Raw genomic sequence first — 22602 nt, 5'->3', positions numbered from 1 at the left:
CCACGAAGACAGAAGGTGGAGAGAGCAATATTTGCCATGAGGTTGAGATGAAAGAGCAGACACACATGGAACAGAGGGAGCCAGGGCAAGACTAGATTGGCATGTAGTGAGGCATTTGTCTGGGTATTAGCAGCCCAGAGCCTCTCCAGCTTAGGCTTACAGCTTGCTATTACACTTAATAGGTCGTTGTGTCAGTTATTTGGTCGCCAAGAATGGGAACAGTTGACGTCTATGCTTAGGTATGTAACAGAATTTATAATTCACTTCACATTAGCTATTGCCAGTTACTTCGTAGCATAAGGTAATCAAACCTCCAGTGGGAAAACAGTAAATAAGAAGTTTCTATAGTAACTCATAATGGTATACTGTTGGGTAGTAAAGCAAATAAAAAACTCAATTTTTGACAAGATTCATAAAAGTCTTCATTTTTGCCTTAATACCTTTAATTTCTGATTATGGACAATAATCAATTATAATAAAAGTTTGATATTTTCGGTACCCCTAGGTATTTGAGAGGTTGAGAATTCCAGCCTTAGCAACTTAACAAGTCACACTCCACTCTCCTCTAAATCTCCTTATATGTATTTATATATCTTTTAAAGACTTATCGCTTTTTTTTTTTTTTTTTTTTTTTTTTTTTTTTTTTTTTTTGGTTTTTCGAGACAGGGTTTCTCTGTGTAGCCTTGGAACTCACTCTGTAGACCAGGCTGGCCTCGAACTCAGAAATCCACCTGCCTCTGCCTCCCAAGTGCTGGGATTAAAGGCATGTGCCACCACTGACTTATTGCTTTTATATTTACATGCTTTCCTGCATGTATGACTGTGCACCACCTAGGTGCAGTGCCCCTAGAGGCCAGAGTAAGGAGTCAGATCTTCTTAACCGGAGTGAACAGTTTTGAACCACCATGTGGGTGGTGCAAACTCAAAGAGTCACCTCTCCAGCCCCTTTTGCATCTTTCAAAGGGGTAACTTACAGAAAAGCAAAATAAAATCATAGGCAGTAATACACAGACGTAGACTACCACACTTATTTTTTAAATTTGTTTTTTAAAAGTAAAAATACAATTTTGTATTATGTAACCCTGGCCGGCTTGGAACTCAATATGTAGACTATGTTGGCCTCAAACTCAGAGATCCACTTGTCAGTGCCTCTTGAGTACTGGTATTAAAGGCACACAGCACTACACCCAGAGACTGTATAAATGTCTATGGCACTCATTTCCTGTTCCTGCGAATAAGTTTAAGGGCTGCCTGCCATCATTTTGTTATGGGGATACAATGGTGTTTTAGAGTTTACGGCTATTATATAAGCTAGAGATAACTCTTAAGTACTTTGGGTGACAGGCTCTAAAGTAAAATTAAGGGGGACAGAGAGGGAATCCCTTTTATTGCATTTCCTTGAGCAACCTTCTGAATTGAACTTTGTCTACCTGGGTAGCTGCTTGTGTTTTTATGTCGAAGTCTTTTCTCCAGTTTCCTGGGCACCTCTGGGGTATTTCCATTTTGTTTTAGTTTTATTACAAATATTCTCCCTGATGACAGCATCTCTGGTTCCGCACCTAGAAGGCCAAAATCCTGGAAAGCTGGGTTCCCAAGTTCCCTCTGCTTTTGCTTTACTCGAAGGCGGCTGTTTCCGGTACTGAGCGGGGGATGCGCACGCGCACCACGCCTGTCCTAGCCGCGCCACAGAAAGGCCCTTCCTAGGGACGGAAGACTCGAGGCCCTGTTGTGACGGTGAACTACATTTCCCAAACTGCAATGCGAGAAATTGCCGGCGGCGATTGGGGCAAACGGTTGCGGACTAGTCTGCCCGCTTTGGACTACACTTCCCGACACGACGCGCGAGGCGTTGCCAGCTGCGGGGCTGAGGGCGAGTTGACGCGGGAGCTCGGGACGTGAGGCATGAGCGGCGCCCTCCCTCGGTCCGTGCGTGTCCTGCTCTCTACCCGCGCGAGGGTCTCGCGGCACGGGGCCTAGCAGCGGGCGTCGGCGTTCTCAGGGGCAGGTGCAGCCGCACGGGAGCCAGGGAGGGCAGCTGCCACCATGGAGGTGAGCGGGCCGGAAGACGACCCCTTCCTGTCACAGCTGCACCAGGTGCAATGCCCAGTGTGCCAGCAGATGATGCCTGCCGCGCACATCAACTCGCACCTGGACCGCTGCCTACTGCTGCACCCTGCGGGGCACGCGGAGCCAGCGGCCGGGTCTCACCGCGCTGGGGAGCGGGCCAAGGGGCCCTCGCCACCCGGCGCCAAGAGGCGTCGACTGTCGGAGAGCTCGGCGCTGAAGCAGCCTGCCACCCCGACGGCGGCCGAAAGCAGCGAAGGCGAGGGCGAGGAGGGCGACGACGGCGGCGAAACTGAGAGCCGTGAGAGCTACGACGCACCGCCCACGCCCAGCGGTGCGCGCCTTATCCCGGACTTCCCGGTTGCCCGCTCCAGCAGCCCGGCCAGAAAGGGTTTGGGGAAGAGGCCAGCGGCTGCAGCCGCGGCGGGCAGTGCATCCCCGCGCAGCTGGGATGAGGCGGAGGCGCAGGAAGAGGAGGAGGCGGGGGTGGACGGCGATGGCGACGCGGACGTGGACGGAGAGGACGATCCTGGGCACTGGGATGCGGACGCCGCTGATGCTACGTTCGGAGTCAGCGCGGGCCGCGCGCATCCCCGCGCGCTGGCGGCTGAGGAGATCCGACAGATGCTGGAGGGCAAGCCGCTGGCGGACAAGATGCGTCCGGACACGCTGCAGGACTACATCGGGCAGAGTAGGGCGGTAGGGCAGGAGACTCTGCTCCGCTCGCTACTGGAGACCAACGAGATCCCCTCGCTCATCCTGTGGGGCCCGCCAGGTTGCGGTAAGGTGAGTGCCGCTCTTGCCCAGGGCCGCGGAGGTATTCTGCGCCGGGTGCGGTCCTCGGGTTTCTGGACCCCTCCTCTGGAGAGAGAGGCCTGGGGGCGCGGTCCTGATGCGTGAGCTGAGTTTGTAATAAGCAAGCATGTCATTCCCCCAGATTCCTTAGATCCCTTGTTGGGCAGTTTCCAAAGGAAAATGCCCGAATTTCTTGGTTTATGCAGAAATTCGGACTGAGATTCGAGCTATCTTTGTGGTCATATCCCTGATTTTTAGTGACCCAATTCCAAGCAAAGGGCGGGCTGCAAACACTGGGGAAGAAACATTTTGTATACTCCATTTGTTGTGGAAAAGTAATTAAAAATTTTTTTTCTATTATACTTTCTCCCCCTCCCACTAGTTGGTTTATTCTAGCTGGTCTTTGGAACTGATAGAAGTCTCCCTTCTGTGAGTCGTTTTCAACAGGCATTTGCATAACTTTCCCACTGATGCTCTCGAAACAAGCATCCTTGCTGTAGTGTCCTGTCCTGTGTTTCATCTTAACTACAGCCGGAGGAGATGGAGGAGATTGGTTGGAATACCGTGGGTTTAGAGAACAGGTCACCAGAAGGATACTTGAGAAAATGTGATGAAGTGAATCCTGTTCATAGGATGCCCTATCCTATGGACAGTCAAGAAGGAGCCCGGGAATATAAAGAGCTCTTGTCAGTTTAAGGTTCATACTGCTTCATTCACAAGCACATTCCTGAGGTTTTTCCTGCTTTTCTTTGCAGCTCCTCTCAGCCACACCTCCTTATTTGCTGGAATACATCATTCCTTTTGTGCCTGCTTGTTCTCATGTTCTCGCAGACCAAGCATACATCAGATGTATCCAGATAACATTTTTTTTTTTAAGCCCAGGCCCTTGCACTCTACTCCATCATTGAGCTACACTTCCAGCTCCAAAATAACATGCATTGTTGAACATGTTTAGCATGCTGACTGTTAGCATCTCGCCCTCTCCTCCCAGATTTAGTGGTTTCTCCGTTCAGGGGTTTGGTCAGTAGCATTGGTAGTAATTCTGACATCTGTGTTACAACATGAAAATAGCCAGCTAGATGCTTGTAGGCTTTGAAAAGATCTGCAGAGAGATGAGTGGTGAGTCATGGAGGATTGAAGACAAGAGATTGACTGGGCCAAGGCTGCTCAGTGAGGCGCTTAGTGATAGTCACAAGCCTATATGACAAGGGAGCCTCATTCCAAAAGGCACAGGTAAGCTGGGATTTGTTACCAAGCAGCCAGTGTCTAGTAACACTCAACTATACAATTTCCAGAAAATAAAGTACCACCTTTCTATTCAGGGATAGTTAGTCATTCGGCAATCAACCTTCTCTTTTTCTTTCTTCCCATTTTTGATATTGAATTGCTAACAGTAGTAGTAGTGGTGGCAAATACATATTTATTGGGCACCCATTACGTGCCAGATATTGAATTAAGAGTTTTCTGGAGGTCCTGAAAGGTAGCTCAGTTGTTAAAAGCACAGACTGCTCTTCCAGAGGACCCAGGTTCAATTCCCATATGGTGGCTCATAAGCATCTGTAACTGCAGTTCCAGAAGATCCAGTGCCCTCTTCTAGGAGATCTGACCTCCTCTCTTCTGACCTCCCAGAGCAAGAGGCACACACATGGTACAGGCAAAACATCCATATACATAAAATAGATTCTTTTTTTTTTTTTTTTTTTTTTTAAAAAAAGGTTTTCTTGAGTCTTTCCTTTGTTTTCTTAAGTACTAATAAGATTACATTGCTCCCTTTAATTTCCTTCTAGAGTGGATGTTCAGAAGTGGCATGTAGCTGTTTCATATGCTAGCTGCTTATTGCCCTCAGAAGCTGTTCATTTTGTTTTTCTCAGCTAATCTGCTGGCTTCCCATTTAAGCTTGGTTCTGGGATCAACTCTTATCCTGGGGCCTTTAGGCCATTATACTCTTGGCCAAAGGAGAAAGAATTTTCTCTTTGGTGAGAGGTCACAGCTGTCACCCTGGCTTTGCTAAATCAAGACTGCCATTCTTTATTGGGATTTGTAAGATCTTAAAGAGTCCACCAAAAAGGAATCAAAAGAAGTTAAGGGTGGAGGATGGTCAGAATTGGCCTAAGATTTAACTATCTGCCCATTTTCATTGTAATGCTTTTGTTTTGTTTAATTCTGTATAGTCTATGCTTCAGCACTCTTCCATGTTCAGTGTACTTAGCTAAGTAGATATGATACCTATGCATAGTGCCCAATCCGATTAGGTTCTTAAACTTTGTATATCTTTTTCTAGACCACCTTGGCTCACATCATAGCCAACAACAGCAAGAAGCACAGCATAAGGTTTGTGACATTATCTGCAACAAATGCCAAGACAAATGATGTTCGAGATGTCATAAAGCAAGCTCAAAATGAAAAGAGCTTTTTCAAACGGAAAACCATCCTTTTTATTGATGAGATTCATCGCTTCAATAAATCTCAGCAGGTATATTAACTTTTTACTTTTTTTTAGATACTATGTATATATAAGATACTATGTATATAAGATACTATGTATATAAGATACTATGTATATAAGGTACTATGTATATAAGATACTATGTATATAAGATACTATGTATATAAGGTACTATGTATATAAGGTACTATGTATATAAGATACTATGTATAAAAGATCTTAGAATGTAAGATCACTTTGTAAAGTATAACGTAATATACAAATGCAACAAATGTTAACTTTCCTCAAGACACATAGGCTTGCCATCCATCATCAAACCCCTCCCTCCCTCTCTACCTCTCTACCTCTCTCTCTCTCTCTCTCTCTGTCTGTCTGTCTGTCTATCTTTAAAGTATTTTTAGATGACAAGAGAATGCTTTCTCCCTCTGATAAATGAAATAATTGCCATATCTCTGAGCTGTCAGTAGAAGAAAAGGTTCTTTTGATCCATTTTCCAACTTTTAGAGCCTTTTAATCTAAAAAGACATTGTAACAAGTTGAACTCAGTCTAAAGATCATTATTTAAGGCTAGGGTATAAAGCACTTACTTATCTAGCTTACGAAAACCCTGAATTCTAGCTCTATGCCCAGCCCTCCGAAGTTCATGGTTTTATCTTTCCCCAGTATTTTTATGTTCAAAATTATTTTCTGTTTTCTGTGCCTTCTAGTTCTTGTCAAAATAAAAATTTAAGATATTATTTTAAGCCCTTTAGAAAGAAAACTATATTTTTTTTTATAAATAAAACTTCTTTTTGAATTAGCTAAATAGAAAAAAAAAACATTTTTAGGCATACTTTTTTCTTTGATTTACATTATTATAGCTTTTTAAGTATAGGTAGAAATAGTTCCCAAAACTAGTAAACCTTTTTTCTCCAGACTTGAATCTTTTTGAGTATTACAAAACTTTAGAGTTCTACCTGATTTTGGTTTAAATATGGGACCAGTGAGTTGGCATTTCCCCTTTAGACAATGTCTGCTGGTTGTGTATTCACCAGTTTGTTAAGAACAGTAACATGGTGATTGAATACTTGTAGAAGAACATTTTAGAAATATTAACAGTGATCTTCTGTAAAAAGCCAATGTTGCATACGTACACAATGCGTACTAGTTCATAGTTCAGATTGGGTAGAAGGTACTTTTCTAAGCAGAGAAGTAGTTTACGTTGAAGCTGTTGGATTGTACTTAAGAAATACTACATTCTTCCAGCAAGAGACCAGAGTTAGAAATGGGCACCCAGAAGTTGCACTTTACAGATACTAACCAAGAAAGATACTCTTGAAATTGATGTGTCTATACTGATGAGTGTCCTGAAAAGGAAAAATGAGAAAATGAAGGAGTAGATAGACAACTTACGTAGGGCTCTGCACGTGGCTGTTGAGTGGAATCACTTTCTTCTCTTTTCCTCCCATGATTAGGACACTTTCCTTCCTCACGTGGAATGTGGGACAATCACGCTGATTGGTGCAACCACTGAGAACCCTTCCTTCCAAGTCAACGCCGCACTTCTGAGCCGCTGTCGGGTAATTGTTCTTGAGAAGCTTCCAGTAGAGGCAATGGTGACGATTTTAATGAGAGCGATCAATTCACTGGGAATCCATGTCCTAGACTCTAGCCGTCCTACTGACCCTCTGAGCCACAGCAGCAACTGCAGCTCTGAGTAAGTAAATGTGTGCAGCCCCTGGGTGCCCACACCTCCCTGAGAATCTCTTGGCAGAGGGCCAGAGAGGGCTGGGCCGTAGGCCGTGGACGGGTGGAGGCAAAGAAGAGCTGTTGGTCTGTCTGTAAGGAAAGTGAAGGAGGAGGAAAGTGCTTAGTCCTACCTGCAGGATCTGCCTAAGGTTCCCTTTTCTTAAGGTGCATCTTGTGGCTACTGATAGGTGTGTCTGCATCTCTGATCTTTAATATTGCTTTGTTATTATAGTAACCTGGACATTTGCTTTTATGCTTCATACTTTTTCCTCACTCACTTATTTTAAAGGTTTAGACAGACTATAGGAAGCCTTATTTTAAAGGATTCAGGCCACTCATTAAATAGAAGAAATAGATATATACTTCTAGAATTAATTTACAAATCTTTGGAGATTTGTGTTAGATTCAGATTTCTTTTTGCCCCCCCCCCCAGTGTAATTTTCAAAGTATTGAGGAAAAGGTAATGTAATTCTACCCATACAATTACTTAAAACATTTTGTATATTCCAAAACTCATTTCCATGAAAGTAAAGAAGCATTACTGAAAGTAACAGACTGAACAGACTGTCTCATTCCTTTTGTTGACTAGCTATGCATCCTGATCATCCTGTAGCCTTTCTTATAGTTAATCTGTTTGATTTCGTGGGTCAGAGGTTTTTCTTTATTGTTAGAAATGTTGTTCAGAAGTCGTTTGTTGATGTGCTGGCTGAAATAATGCAGCAGAACATAATGTGGTCTGAGGAGAATCTATTGCCCACCTCCTCTTGCTGTGGACCAGACAGCTGCTTGTGCTTGCCCCAAGGCCAAGTTCTGGGGTCACTTTTCTGTGAGGATTAAAGTACAAGGCATAGTTGTCCTCTTAGGTTTTAGGTTTCAACAGTTTCTCCCTATGTGTCTGCACACTCCCATTTGCTTTTGTCTTACATTTAGGAAGAGTACTACCATCATGCCTCATTTAAAAAAAAAAAAAAAAAAAACAAAAAAACCACCTTGAAATATTTGGCCAAAGATCCCTGGGCAGAATGAAGTTGCTTCATTGTAGTGTACAGTTATGGAATGGCCTTTAGGAGTGTGGCCAGAAAAATAGTTTGGGACCTGCTGTTATCTGACCATTGTTGTCAGATCAGGGGCCCTTGTGGGCTGGGTCTCAGGTCATTGTATCTACTGTAGTCTTTTCTCTGTCTCTTTAGAGGTTTGTTCAAGGACCCCTCAAAAATAAACATACAGATACTTATGTACTCTCTATAAAAAGATGCAGTGTTTGCTTTAAGTCTGTACACATTCTCCCATGTACTTCAAGTTCTGATTGGATTGGTTTAGTTTTTGTCGGGAAGTTTTTAACATTTTTTTTTTCAGTCAACTCAGTACCTTGTTGATGACAGACAAATGTTTTATTACTGAGCCGTGCTTCTACCCTCCCTAAAATATAATGCCGGATATGATACAAATGCTATACAAATAGTTGTTACTCTCTGTTATTTTGGGACTAGGGACAAGGAGAAAAGATCTGCACATTTAGTAAAAACACATTTAAAAAATGTTTTTTCTGTCAAAGATATTTTTTAGGTGGTAGAGAATCTATGGGTCAGCTATAGACCCATGTCAGCATGTGGTAAAGGCAAATTGAAACGAGAAAAGCAAGGAAGAAAATTATCTAAGCTTTAGGAAACTATTTTTATCCTATGTGTTGGTTGTAATGTGTCTGTAAGTTTATATCATGAATAGTCAGGGTCATTTTTATTTCCTGTCCTTTCATGGGACTGAGATACCCATGTTCTTCCAGGCTTCCTGTTCACTGCTTTGCCATGATTGAACTGAGGTCAATAGAGCTGTGGAACTCATCCTTATGAGGAGGGTTTCTGTGCTTTAAGAGATTTCCAGATGATCTGCAGGCACATAAAAAAATGAGAAGATCCAGTAGAAGAATTAAGATTTCATATAGATACTGACCTGCTGAAAAGGCATTGCAGTCAGTGCAGACCAGGGTTTCTGTGCTTTAAGAGATTTCCAGATGATCTGCAGGCACATAAAAAATGAGAAGATCCAGTAGAAGAATTAAGATTTCATATAGATATGACCTGCTGAAATGGCATTGCAGTCAGTGCAGACCTCCGATAGCCAACATGGCTTACTGTTTCCTCTGTCATTTGTTTGTAGCTGATCTTAGTTATGGCTTCTTTTCATTCTTGCTTGCTTCTTCTGTCCTCTACCTTCCTGGGAAAGCTAAGAAAATGGGAAGTTGTCCTTGTTTATATCCACATCACCCTGTCAATCAGATCTTATATGCTTGGTGATTGGTTAGAGCGTGGATAAATCCTAGCTTGTAATGTGAAAGACATGGGTTAGTTCTTCAGTGTTGTCCTTTAGAGGAGATAATTGCCCAGGTATGAGAACCTTTTTCTTTAGTAAAGTATCCCTTTTTACCTGTTGAAAACACAGTAAAGTACGTTTTAACCTTAGCTCAATTGATGACTGAATGGCTAGCATTACTGACAAGAAGTTAGGAGATGTCATAGATCACAGAAAAACAAACACATTCTAGGTGACTTCCTGAAAGAAGCAGCTGCCACCTTAATTTCCAAGAATAATTTTTGACTTTCAGTTTTTGTGAATAAATATTACTTTCAAATCACTATTTACTGGCATCAACTGTGCTTTCATTCTTACACACAATAATCAGCTTGGTTACACTAATCTAGCTAGAAGAAAGACTCAGACCCCAGTCATTGATTCCTCTCTGGGAATACTGAATGTGCATTTGTGTTGATGTATTATATTTTGGTGCTATAGGTAGAAACTAGAACAGAGAAATTGTAGACTGTTGAAGGCTGTGCATGAAGTGGCAGGTATGGCATCTAGGACTACTCCTAGTGATGTTTACGCCACTTGATTGTATTTGCAAATCCAAGTTCTCACACACAGTGTCTCCATTACAGCAGCACAGAAGTATTCAGTTTCTTGCTTGTTTTTGTGCTGAGGTTCATACCCAGGTCTTTTCAGTTGCTCAGCCACCGAGCTCCACCTATCTCCACCCCAGCCTGCATGCTCTTAAAAAACAATTCCTGAGGCCTTTAATCTCAGCATTCCTGAGGCATTAAAAGTCCTGCATATGCTAGGTACTATGCTTGTTGAAAAGTACATTTCTGTGCCTGTAGAGAGCATGTAGTGTGATAAAAGTCAGATGAGCAGAGAGCTCGGACTCTGCTATGGTCATTTGTACAAGGGAGCTCCTAAACTTGGTAGACTAGAGATCCTTTTCTTCCAAGAACTTGTATGACCCCAGGTATATAAGAGAGGTATAAAAGTCGTACTTTGATGGGCAATGATGATGATGATGATGATGATGGTGGTGATGATGATGATGTTTATGTTTTTGTTTTTCAAGACAGAGTTTCTCTGTGTAGCCTTAGCTGTCCTGGAAATCACTCTATAGATCAGGTTGGTATTGAATTGAAAGATCCACCTGCCTCTGCCTCCCAAGTCCTGGGATTAAAGGTATTCACCACCACTACCTTTAAAATGATTTAAAAACAGTTATTTAGTGTACATGTAATTTTTTCACTAAAGATGAAATTTATTTGCTTAATAATGAGATGAGTATAGTTGCTTGTCTAAAACAATACAAAGGATACACACTAATTGAAACTATATACTGATGAATGACAATAGAAAAATATTAAAAGTCTTTCTTGTCTTGGAACTAGGGATGTACCTCAGTTGGCAGAGTTCTTTTCTAGTATGCATAAAGTCCTGGGTTTGATTCCCAGCACTGAAAAAACTGGGCATGGTCACATGCCTGTATTCCAGCACTCAGGAGTAGAGGAAAGATGATGTAAAGTTCAAGGTCATTCTAGGGGTATAGTTCAAACCCGGTGTCTTGGGTCCAGTCAGACAGCTGACTGACTGCACATGTGTCACTTAAGTGCTCTTTACATATACTTCATTTCAGCTCTGGCTTTATATTCAATGAACCAGGCTGGCTTCTTTGGTTCTCCCATGAAGTCACAAGAAATTTTACTTTTCAGTATCATGTGTCGAAAACAAAACCCAAAAACTAATGTGCAAAAGAGTTGAGGCTTCTAGAAAAAACGAGGGAGTTTCCTGTGTTCTTCTAAGATCAAAGCTTTTTCTGCAGTTGGAGAAGCTAGGTTCTAAGTCTTTTACCTCTGCATCTTGTTAACCAAAAATACATTTTCAAGTGTATTTGTTTTAGCCAATTTTTCCTTATTACAGAAGCTTTTATATCTTTGTTGTTGTTATTTGCTTTTTTTTTTGATAATTTTGATGAATTATTTCTTCCCCTCATTCAATTATAGGACATTTTATTTTTAAGTTTTAGTATTTTTTAAAGGTTTTTTTTATTGTTAATAGTATTGATGTGTCACTGTGTGGGCTTGTGCAGTGCGTGGGTATGAGGGTGCTAGAAGAGGGTAGTTAGAGCCAGGTGTAAAGATGGTTGTGAGCTGTGCCATGTTGGTTCTAGGAACTGAATTTGGGTCTTCTGCAAGAGTATTGCATGCTCTTATTCACTGAGTCTTCTCCCTAACCCTAATTTTTAATTATTGTGTGTGTGTGTGTGATTTATGTGTGTGAATGAGTACATGTGTATCATGGAGCATATAAGAAGTCAGACAACAACTTTGTGTAGTTGGTTCTTTCTTTATGTAGGTTCTCAGCACTGATCCCAGGTCTCCAGGCTTGCACACTGTCTACCTTTACCTGTTGAGCTGTCTTCACTGCTCCCAGAGTATTTTAATGCACCTTATGTCATTACTCTTCACAGCTTATAAAAACAGGAGTTCGGGATGTAACTGAGTGATGGGGAGAACCTTGGAAATTCCTGCCCAGGATTCCTAAGTAGGGATTTTCATTCGTACTTTGCTTCTGCCCGCTGAGTGCCATCAGCACAGTCCCTCTTACTATTTGGACAGAGTTGCTGACAGATTTATTCTGTTTTAAAATAACTCTGACAGAGGAAAAGTTGCAAGTATGAATGATATATAAAGGGAAGAAGGAATGGTGGCTCTGTGACTGTACTGGGACAGAAGAAGACCTCTGCATTAGAACCTGTAATGACAGCTAGCTTGGTTAGCTCCATAGGCAATTTCTGGATTCAGTATAGATAGAAATTGAGGAATATACTGGGGCATCAACCCCAGACCTCCACATGCACCAGTACACACATGTGTGTACACACACACACACACACACACACACAGTAGTTAAAAGTTTAATGTTTAAGGGGGTGGTTTAATTTTCCCAAGAGGATAAATCCCATGTCCACTTTTGAAGCTCTAGTCACAGTGTGTTATTTATAAATCTTTGGAGCACATGCTCGTAGAAGGGACATATACCACAGTGCTAATTTTAAAGACTAGCATTGTATGCTTCTATCTTTTTTTTTTTTTTTGGTAGGTTCAATATAATATGTATTTGCTTTAGAAATGAGGTCTGAGCAGCTATTTATTTGAAGAACATTATACAGTATGATTCCAGGAGTATTTTAAAAATTAGCTACACTGTTAATGGCTGGCTGAATCATAAAGGAAAATTAACAAATGACAATGTAAATGTTATTTCTGGTTGATAGAAATAGGAATTTTGTTTTCTAATGCTTTATTTTATTTTTTAAGAAAAGAGTGTCTCACCATGAGATGCTAAGAAAGGCAAATTAATCCACTCATTACATAAATTTTGAATGTCTGTTATCTACCAGGCATTGGGACTACCACAGAAGGATAGACCTCCCACCTCTGCTGTCCTTGTATGCTGTCTTTGTAGGATAATAAAAATAATTTCAAAAATGACATTCTCAAATACCACACTCAGTGTTTATTGGGGACTCTTGAGAATAGTGGTCAACAGCACACCTCATGGTTTAGGGCTCACAGTTTTTGTGTTGCTAGGAGGCAGAAGATGTTGCTTTTATTCCAAGGCAAACTAGAAGTATTCAGGCAGTTTTGTTCCTTCCATCGCCTTCCTCCCTGGCATGTCCTTCCTACTCAGGTGCCCCTCTGGTCCTGGTCCTTTCTCTGCACATTTTGTTTAGTATGTGTCTTTTGATTTTGTTTTAATTCATCTTCCAGAAAATCCCATCTCTAGTTGATAAATGTTTCCTAGGCTCTACAGAATGCTAATGGTGTAGTCTAGATGTGTGGTGAATCTTCTGGTGAAGTGTCTGCTGATTGGAGCTGCCATTATAAAGGAAGAAGGCCATTCACCAGAGCTGTGGGGCTCAGGTGGTCCTCAAGAGTCTTCGTAGAAAGCAGTGTTAGAAAGTTACATGATGAGAACTGTAGTGTCCTTGCTTTTTTGTCAACTTGTACACTGGAGTCATTTGGGAAGAGAGAACTTCAATGGAGATAATGCCTTCATCCACATTGCCTCTAGGCAAGTCTGTATTTTCTTAATTAATGATAGCTGTGGGAGGACCCAGCCCGTGGGAGGCGATGGCACCCCTAGGCAGTTGGTCCTCAGTTGTATAAGAAAGCAGGCTGAGGAAACCATGGAGAACAAGCCAGTAAACAGCCTTCCTCCATATCTGCTGTTTCTGTTCCTGCCTTGAGTTACTGCCGTGACTTCCTTCGGTGATGGACTGTTACTTAGAACTGTAAGATGAAGTAAACTCTTTCCTCCTGCTTTTGGTTATGGTGATTAATGACAGCAGTAGAACCCCTAAGGCACATAATGAATAACTAGAAATCCAGGACAACTTAGGTAAAGAAAAGAATATCATTTTTAAAAATTATTACCATACAAAGGATTAAGTTTTGTTACAGCTTTTTTTTCGAATAAAATTTGGTGGGTTTATTGTTGTTTCTGGTTCTCCCATCTTCCTCCTCCGAGGCTATTTTTAAAACATTAGACATTACTCTTGTGGGTGGGCAGGTAATAACAAACACTATGTTAACTCCAACAGACAGGCTGGATCCTTTCCTCTTCAAGACCCTTTCTTAGCCTAGCCCAGTTCATTGTACACTGTTTTCCAGGTAGCTGGCTTGGGCATCATTGTTACTATAAATAATTTTAACAGAAGGCTGGAAATAATACAAATAAACTATAAATTTAAATATTTTTTTCCTCCAAAAAATACAACTAACCACTCAGTCAAAAATATTCTAAATAATACGTGTTTGATGGCTAACTAGGTTGGGAAGAGAAATTTTATTAAATTAGGCTTTAAAGGTAATCATAGTTTGATCTTCTTTTTGAAAGTCTGAATTTAGAAGTGTGATTGTGTATAGCTAGTATGACATAAGTCCACTGCTGGGAATCAGGTAGGAAGATTGCTAAGTTAAGGCTGCATTTATTGGTCTTCGTAGAGAGTCTATGCCTCAAAAACAAACAAACAAACAAACAAACAAACAAACCAAAAACTGGAAAAATAGGTAAATGAATAAATGTTATTGTGAATTTCAGTCCTAAGAGGTTAGGTGACTTACTCAAGTTCTGAACGAGTCCTCTAATCAGTTCAAGGATAGTGTGAAATACCAGATGCTCTTCATTACACTGGGAAGATTTTATATGATTAATGCCACAGAAAGTGGCATGTTGCCATCCAAGAATGCCATGGCCAAAATTCCAAAGGCCTCTTGTTCCTTGGTCTGCTGTGCCAGAGTAATTGAGATTCTTGTTTACTTGTAAGATGAGGGATTTGGGCTTTCTGATTAAAGAAATGTGATGCTATCTTTACCCCATGTGGAAGGTGATCCAAATATTCCTGTGTCATCAGATGTGGATTACCCTTGACATAGGCTTTCTATACACTATGGTGAAATGCTAGCATATGTAATAGTTTTCATGATTCTATAGGCTTGAAGCAGCAGCCCACTTGTCAACAGCGACTTTTTATAGCATTTGATGACTTGCTTTGTACAAGCCTGTATAGATGAACTTGTACAGTGAGGTCCTCTGTGGCTCATCGGTAGATAGACATGACAGCCTCAGCTTGTGAGATAGAGAGAGATACCTACCCTACAGCTCAAGTCTGGTAAAGTGTAGTGACATGACCTTATGACTTAGGAAACTTGGTTAGTTCTTAATTTAAACAATGCCTAATTATCTATGTTAACAATATGATTTCAGAATAAGTACTAAAATATTTGAACCAGAATGCTTTACTGAATTTAAAGTTAAATTAAAATGTGCTGCAAATGAGAAGTTGAGCCTTGAATGTGCTGGTAACGAACACTGGTTTCATTGCAGGCCCTCTGTCTTCATAGAAGATAAAGCAGTGGACACTCTGGCTTACCTCAGTGATGGTGATGCTCGGACTGGCTTGAATGGACTGCAACTGGCAGTGCTGGCCAGACTAAGCTCTAGAAAGATGTTCTGTAAGAAGAGCGGTCAAACCTATTCTCCTAGTCGAGTTCTGATCACGGAGAATGATGTAAAAGAAGGCCTACAGCGGTCCCACATTTTATATGACCGTGCAGGTGAGGAATTGAACCATGGGAAATTAGAAGTGCAGGGACAAATGTGCCCGCAGTTCTTTCCACTCTCTGATCTTCAGCTGGGTCCAAAGCATGCTCCAGATGCCCCATTTGATCTGCATATTATAATGGGAGTAAGCCTCTTACACAGGGATGACCTTTCTGAAGACAGAAATAAAACAAGCTGTCTTGATAAGAATCAAGAAGAACTTGGGAGTTTGAAATAGGAGGCTTCCTCTACGTCTTGTCAGGTGGTTAGATATAGATTTCCCCTTGTTGTCTGATAGCACCGGGGGAACTTGGCAGTTGACAGTGATCCTTGTGATCACTTCCAAAGTTAGTAAGGCAGAAAAGATTTACTGGTTTATTTGAGAGTTAAAAATCCTTCATTTATAGTCTAAAAGATGAGTTAACAGGGATTTTGATAGTTTGGCTTTATAGTAGCTTTGAAATTTTTAATTTTGTAGTATGTGCTAGGTGTTTGTATAGAAACATGTTTATAGATGGCAGATATCCAGTTCTTATTAAATCTGTGAACTGGTAATATTAACTATCGTAAGCACAGCATATTTGTAACTTACCATGAAAGGTAGAGACGAAGATGGCTTATTGTGGATTAGGATGAACTCTATTCTAGAACATTTGTGTGACTCTGAATAGTATCATATTGCATAACTATGGAGTGGAATTTCCATGCCTTTAAAAGTCCTGCCAGAAAAAGAAGCTGATAATTGAACCTTCCAGGTCTCACATTGACTATGTCTCCATTCTGGTATTTCTTAATGATGAGAGTTCTCCTTACAGGCTAGAGAACTGGGGGTGGCGGGACTGTAGAATGACTCAGGTCCTAGCCCCTGCTTTTCATGAGTGAGCTGGCTGGCTATGCTTTCTGAGTGACCAAAGCATCCCTAGCTGATAATACTGTGTGATATAAATAGTGCTGAGGATACATTGGTCACCCCTGTCCTATCTGTGCTGTGCTGAGCATGTGCCCCAGCTAGTGGCGTTTTTGCATGCTCTCCCTTGATATCTTGTCCTTGAAAAGCCTGGGAAGTAAAACATCTAGGCATAGTACCCTACTTTGCTTTTAGGCAAATATTAACACAAGATTAGAACAAACTGAACATTTTTTAGAAGTGAGCAGATTCTCGCCCACCTTTTTTTTACCTCCCCTTGTGAGCATCCCAGAAGACCCTTTTCTTTGACTAGACCATCTTTCATATTTATAGCTCACTAGTCAAAATCCATAGGACATTAATGAGTGATTTTTTGAGTGTTTTTTTTATGTTTTCCAAACAACCTTAGAAGGTAGCTTATTAATATTATTCATACTTTATATAAAAACTCATCTCAGTTAACAAAGCATGTGCTAAAAATGATCCTAAAATTCACCTTTATCTACTTCCCAAGAAGATGTGCTGCCTCACTGCCTGCATATAACCCCATGCCTACCTCATGGAGTCACTAAGTCAGTCTACCTAGGCCATGTTACTGAGAAGAGACACTTGGAGGTGTTCAGCCTAGGGAACTGTATATGAGGGAGCACTTTCTTACTAGCCCTCTGCTGTTCCAGGAGGAGCTGAAGGCAGTGGAAGCTACTTGGCTTGGTAGCACAGCCGTGAGGACCCATACATCATGCCCTCCTATATCAATGTGCTTACACTGCCCATCCACACCAGCATGTGTGTCCCAGAGGGAATCATCAGACACACATAAATATAATTCACATTCTTAGAAAACGTACTTTTATAGGTTGTTCCAGAAACAAGAATTGTAAAACTATTGCCTTGTAAATGTGTTAGCTTAGACTCTTGAAGTTTTTTTATAACCCTGATCTTTGTTATTAATTTCTTTTAATGTCATAAACTACATAGTGCCCCCTAGTAGGATCCAGTAAGAGGTTCAGATGTTTATACACCAGAGTGAAGGTATTTCTGAATGTGAACAGATGGTCTGCCCTGCATTGACCTCATGCTTTTAGGTTAATAGTATGAACTCTCCAATTCTCAAGCTGTATATAATAAAAGCAAAAGTAAATGTATTATTTTTGTAGGCTAGTAATTAACGCTAATAGGTTTAGTTCTTCCGTACTGTTTGCTCTGTCCAAGGCCTGTGTGTTTAAAACAATTACATTTTGCCTAGTGAGAATCCCAGTGCGTGGAGAACTTGCTAAAGTCTGCATTGCTAATAAGCTTGAGCTTCAGGTCCAAACTACCTTGGGCTGGAGCCTATGGTACTGTTCACTGTATTGTACAATTGGATTACCTCTCGTGTTAAGTCAGTAGAGATGAGTGACCTGTGTTAGAGGGTATAAGATTAACTGGTATAAAGGACTAGAGGTGGTTGCCTATCCCTCCCCTACCATAGGCCCTGCTCTGTTGAGAGATCAGGGTTCAGAGTACCCAAATTAAAGAGGTAAAACGACCAAAGCCATGTAGATCACCCAGGATACTTCCAGCCAGGGTCTATGGCTCACTTTATTAGAGAAGCTCCAGGTAGGGGACACTGCTTATTCATAAAGTTTAATAACTAGATTCATGTCATTGACCTGGCCTGGATTTCCTTAGGAATTGAAGTTTTGAGGCCCTGCAATCAGCCTGTTAGATACTTACCCTTTGGTAGACCAGTTTCTCGTCACTCTATTTGAAGACCAAATGTCATCTTAGCAGCTGTTAGGCTTTGTTCCTGGAGCCAGAGTGCTCTGCCCACCAGAACACTGTCGCATTGTTGATGTAGCTCATGATGTCTACAGAGCAGGTGCTTCTCTGGAAGGACTTGGGACCAGAGGATTTTGCCTTCTCAGCTGTCATGTTCTTAAACTTACATGAGAGAATGGTCAGAAGGCATGGGCATGTGTAGAGAGCACTGCTTATTTTTGCTTATTTACTCTTCAACTATTATTCCGTTCTTAAATTTTTTCTAAAGTATATTTTGCTAATCTGTTTGCTCGTGAATCTAGGATTAAAGAAGGACTGAGGCCAGATGGTAAGAATGGGGCCACGGTACTTTGAGGCTGAGAGCCATTAGTTCATTTGCTGATACCCTAAGATCCTGCTTCACAAATGTCCCCACAGTCTATGGTGTAATGACTGTGGGCTTTGGATATTAAAGTGTCAACTGGCAATGACACTGAGGAACAAATGGGCTCTATCAGCTGTCCTTGCCACTTTCTCTCAACCCTGATGACTATGACCAGGCCCAGTCAGTTTTACTCAAATAGACTTTGTGTGGGCAGAAGATAGAACCAGGACATGAGAATTTCTCTCCCACCTCTCTTGTCTCTGACAATCCACTGTGATAGAGATCACCCTTAAGACCGCCTGTCCCCTCCTTTCCCTTTGCCAGCCTCTGTGTCTAAGTGTCCTCAGTGTGTATAACCATCAGGAGTTTCTCCTCTGAATAGGACTGCTAGGAAACAGGCCTGGAGCCCTGAGTGAGCTCTGGGGCTTAACCAGGTTTTACCCCACTGCATGTGGCTGGAGGGCAGCTGTCATGCCTGCCTTCCCCAGCACAACTGGGACCTGTTTTAGTGCTGCTTTGTATGTTGGTTAGGTGTACAAGGCAGCCATGTGACTGTTGTTCTGGTGTACAGGGGAAGAGCACTACAACTGCATCTCTGCCCTACACAAGGCTATGCGTGGCTCTGACCAGAATGCTTCCCTGTATTGGCTGGCCCGGATGCTTGAGGGAGGGGAGGACCCACTCTATGTGGCCAGGAGGCTGGTAAGGTTTGCCAGCGAGGACATCGGTGAGTGGAGGAGAGTCTGTGTAGGGGTGGGGATTCTGAGAGGGAGTGTGCATACTCTAGTGTCATGTCATGCAGAATAGGCAGGAAAAGAAAGACTTGTCTTGAACTCAGTGGTCAGTTGTTCCGTGTGCATGTGTCTGACTATTTACAGAGTCACTGTTTCTGCTTCTTTGGAGATGATCTCAAGATCATTCAAAATACTGATATGTAAGAGATATTTTTGGTTTGCTTTGCAGCCAAATGTTAAGGTTTTTATTTGTTAGTTCTTGAAGTAGAAATGGGAGCTTCTAGACACCATTCAAGACAAAGATTAGAAAATTTAGAAGATTAGATTTTCCTTTTCTTATTGTAGATACTGTGTTTTGATTCATCCATTCTTATGAATGCCTTCATGGCCTTTGCACTTTCTGTCTGTCATGTTTAGTCTCTAGTTTTTTCTACTGGCATGTATTTTTTACAAGAGGCCATTTTGACACCAACAGTAACTCAATAAACAGTAACAACTATCATAAATGTAATGTGATTGGAGATTAGAGATAAATTGGTATAATTGTGCTGGGTGTTTATCCCTAAGTCTGCATACAGTAGTGGTTGCTGGTTACAGCAGCACACTGACAGGTCAGAACAAGGGTGTCCTGTGACATAAACTGTATTTTGTCTCTTGTTGTATAATAGGTCTGGCAGATCCATCAGCATTAGCACAAGCAGTTGCTGCCTACCAAGGCTGTCACTTTATAGGCATGCCTGAGTGTGAGGTAAGAGACCAGCTCAGTTCTTTGTAAATCTTTGTTCTGTGCCCTGTCTTTTGTGGATTTGAATGTAAGTCTTGCCTTCATCCCAGGTGTGTTAAGACCACTGAACAAGATGCTTAGCTTTTGAACCTTGTTATGTAGAATCTTAGCCTCCTAGAGAGATGAGAACTTCCCTGTCTCGTCAGATTGTGATTTGGTTTTGGTTTTGTAGTATTGGAGCTTGAACCCAGAACTCGCATGTGCTAGTTAAGTCCTCTATCACAGTGCTATCCACAGCCCTGTTTTAACTTTTTAAACCAGGTCTTTTAGGTTGTTCAAAAATAGTCCTTAACCCGTTCACTAGCCCAGGAAGGCCTTGAACTGAGAACTTCCTGCCTCAGCCTTCTGAGTTACTGAAGTTATAGGACTGTCACCAGAAACAAGACTACTTTCACACTGTCCTTAGGAGTCTTGAGGCTCAGAAGTATTCTAAGCTTTCTGGGAACAGGAAGGTAGTGGGTTCACCTCCATACCAGACAGCTTCCTAGACATTTGCTTTATGAATCAGGGCTTAAGAAAGATTTGATTTAGTGAGAAGTTCATAGGTTAAATGAGAACTACTGATCTAGTTCCTACCTCATAAGACTTTCTCTGTTGTTACTAATTGTCCAGACTAAATGAAAGGAGACTATAGAAATTAATTTAAGAAACAAGCAAGCATGAATCATCGAAGAGTTAACTAGGAGGAATCATAGAATACTCTGCCAAACAGAAACTTTGTGGTGTCTTCCTGGTGACATGTGCTTTTCTGTGTCCTAGGTGCTTCTGGCCCAGTGTGTGGTCTATTTTGCCAGAGCCCCCAAGTCCATTGAGGTGTACAGTGCCTATAACAATGTAAAAGCCTGTCTGCGGAATCACCAGGGGCCCCTGCCTCCTGTACCCCTGCACCTGAGGAATGCACCCACCAGGCTGATGAAGGATTTGGGCTATGGCAAAGGCTACAAGTACAACCCCATGTACAGTGAGCCCGTGGACCAGGACTACCTGCCCGAGGAACTGAGAGGAGTTGACTTCTTCAAACAGAGGCGGTGTTGACTCTTGGGCCATGAGTAGGATGCTTGTATCTTGAGGAAGGCCAAAAGTCACTGGATCTTGGAGTTGGTTGCCTGGGGAAAGTTAAAATAGACCAACTTTTTGTGCCAGAAATTAAGGGTTCCATAGATGGAGGTGGTTACTTCAGCTAAACGTGTACCATTGAAATTGTGTTCATTTGCACTCTGTGCAATGATTATGCTTATACCTGGCAGCTTTGTGCAATTAATTAATGTTATAAGGAATTATCTATTTTGTCATAGTATTTAAGTCATAATGTCATTTCAAAATTCTGTTCAGTAGACTTTTTTTTCTTTTAAAAAATGTATATTCTGGGTAGTTATAATTGGTAAGAGAAAATGTAATTGTGATTTAATACTGCATAGTGATTTGGGTATTTTTTTTATATGCAAAGGTCTTATGAGCCAATAAAACTATTTCAAAGTACTCTTCAGTTCTTCAGTGTTCCTCCTTTTTGGGATGGTGGCACCAGTGTCTGCCACCATTATATTTTAGGAACTGAATACAGAGAATGAGCAAACACCATAGGGAAGAAGATTGGAAAGGTAGGGGATTTTTCTGAAAATTAGGTATTTTCCTGTTGGAGAATCTCACTGTGTAGCCCAGACTGCCCTTGAACTTGTGGTCCTTTCCCCTCACTTCTTTGGTACTGGGCTTCTACAGGGAATGCCACTGTACTCAGCTCATTTTATTATGTAAAGGACTACACCTGTATAGTTTTCCATGGCCTGTGAGAGACTCTGGCATTCCTAGCACATTCCACCCCAAAGCCAGTAGGCCTGTTTCTAAATCTTTCTTGCTTTACTTGTTTTGTTTCCTGAAGTTATGCCACTATCACTTGGCTTACTGCCTTTGGACTGGATGCTAATTCTTCTTAGATGCATTTCAAGGGCCAGTCTGTGCATATTTCCACAGGAATAATGGTCACTTTTTACTCCATTAATGTGATCTCTCCTAGAGATTCCTTAGCCAGTCCAGAGTTGATGTCAGCTGTTTTCCTGGGAGTGCCTCTGCCTTCCTGATGAGAATACCTATTTTTGCACATATCATCCTGCTGCTGGGACATCTAGTTTCATCAGCCCAGAAAGGGAGCGTACTATAGAGGCTATTCATCCTTGCTCAGGCAGCATACTGCCTTCAATAGTGTTGTCACTGAAGGATGCTGAAAAGAGCCACTCAAGACTCTTGAGGACTGCACATGGTGCTTGTGGTCTACCTTTAGGCTTGTCTGATGGTTTGGCTGGAAATACATTGTAGGTAAGGAATTATTTGTTGTCTTTTACTTTCCCAGTCTGAGGATGTTCTGATCTGATATCATATCGTTGGTTTGTAAATACTACAAGCTTATAGAGCCTTCTGTTTATAGAAAGTATATAGAAAGTCTTTAATAGTCTTTGTGTGCATTTGGTAGGACCTTCCTAGATGGAAATCCCTGACTTGTCATTCTACAATATCTCTATCTTCGTTTTTTTTTTAACCCATTAAATATTGCCTGCTTCACACTAAGCAATCTTGTTGATGTTGGAAACACCAGTGAACAGAGAA

At 41.6% G+C, this 22602-nt stretch overlaps 1 protein-coding gene across 1 annotated transcript; it reads left to right on the top strand.

Moving 5' to 3' along the window:
• The first annotated feature begins 1828 nt into the window (after positions 1-1828).
• Positions 1829-21483, top strand: Wrnip1 (WRN helicase interacting protein 1). Its single transcript, XM_034510543.1, has 7 exons — positions 1829-2850; positions 5141-5332; positions 6760-7001; positions 15239-15468; positions 19058-19213; positions 19889-19968; positions 20764-21483. The coding sequence occupies exons 1-7, from the start codon at positions 2044-2046 to the stop codon at positions 21037-21039; spliced, it is 1983 nt and encodes a 660-aa protein (XP_034366434.1). The 5' UTR covers positions 1829-2043; the 3' UTR covers positions 21040-21483.
• The last annotated feature ends 1119 nt before the right edge of the window (positions 21484-22602 follow it).

This window comes from Arvicanthis niloticus, chromosome 8 (genome assembly GCF_011762505.2).
Source record: "Arvicanthis niloticus isolate mArvNil1 chromosome 8, mArvNil1.pat.X, whole genome shotgun sequence".
Lineage (NCBI taxonomy): Eukaryota > Metazoa > Chordata > Mammalia > Rodentia > Muridae > Arvicanthis > Arvicanthis niloticus.
This window is presented reverse-complemented; position numbering and strand designations above follow the sequence as displayed.

Coding starts and splice junctions, on each gene's coding strand:
- Wrnip1 (XM_034510543.1), top strand. CDS start 2,044: ATGGAGGTGAGCGGGCCGGAAGACGACCCCTTCCTGTCACAGCTGCAC. Junction 7,002..15,238: donor AGCAGCAACTGCAGCTCTGA/GTAAGTAAATGT, acceptor GTTTCATTGCAG/GCCCTCTGTCTTCATAGAAG. Junction 19,214..19,888: donor GTTTGCCAGCGAGGACATCG/GTGAGTGGAGGA, acceptor GTTGTATAATAG/GTCTGGCAGATCCATCAGCA.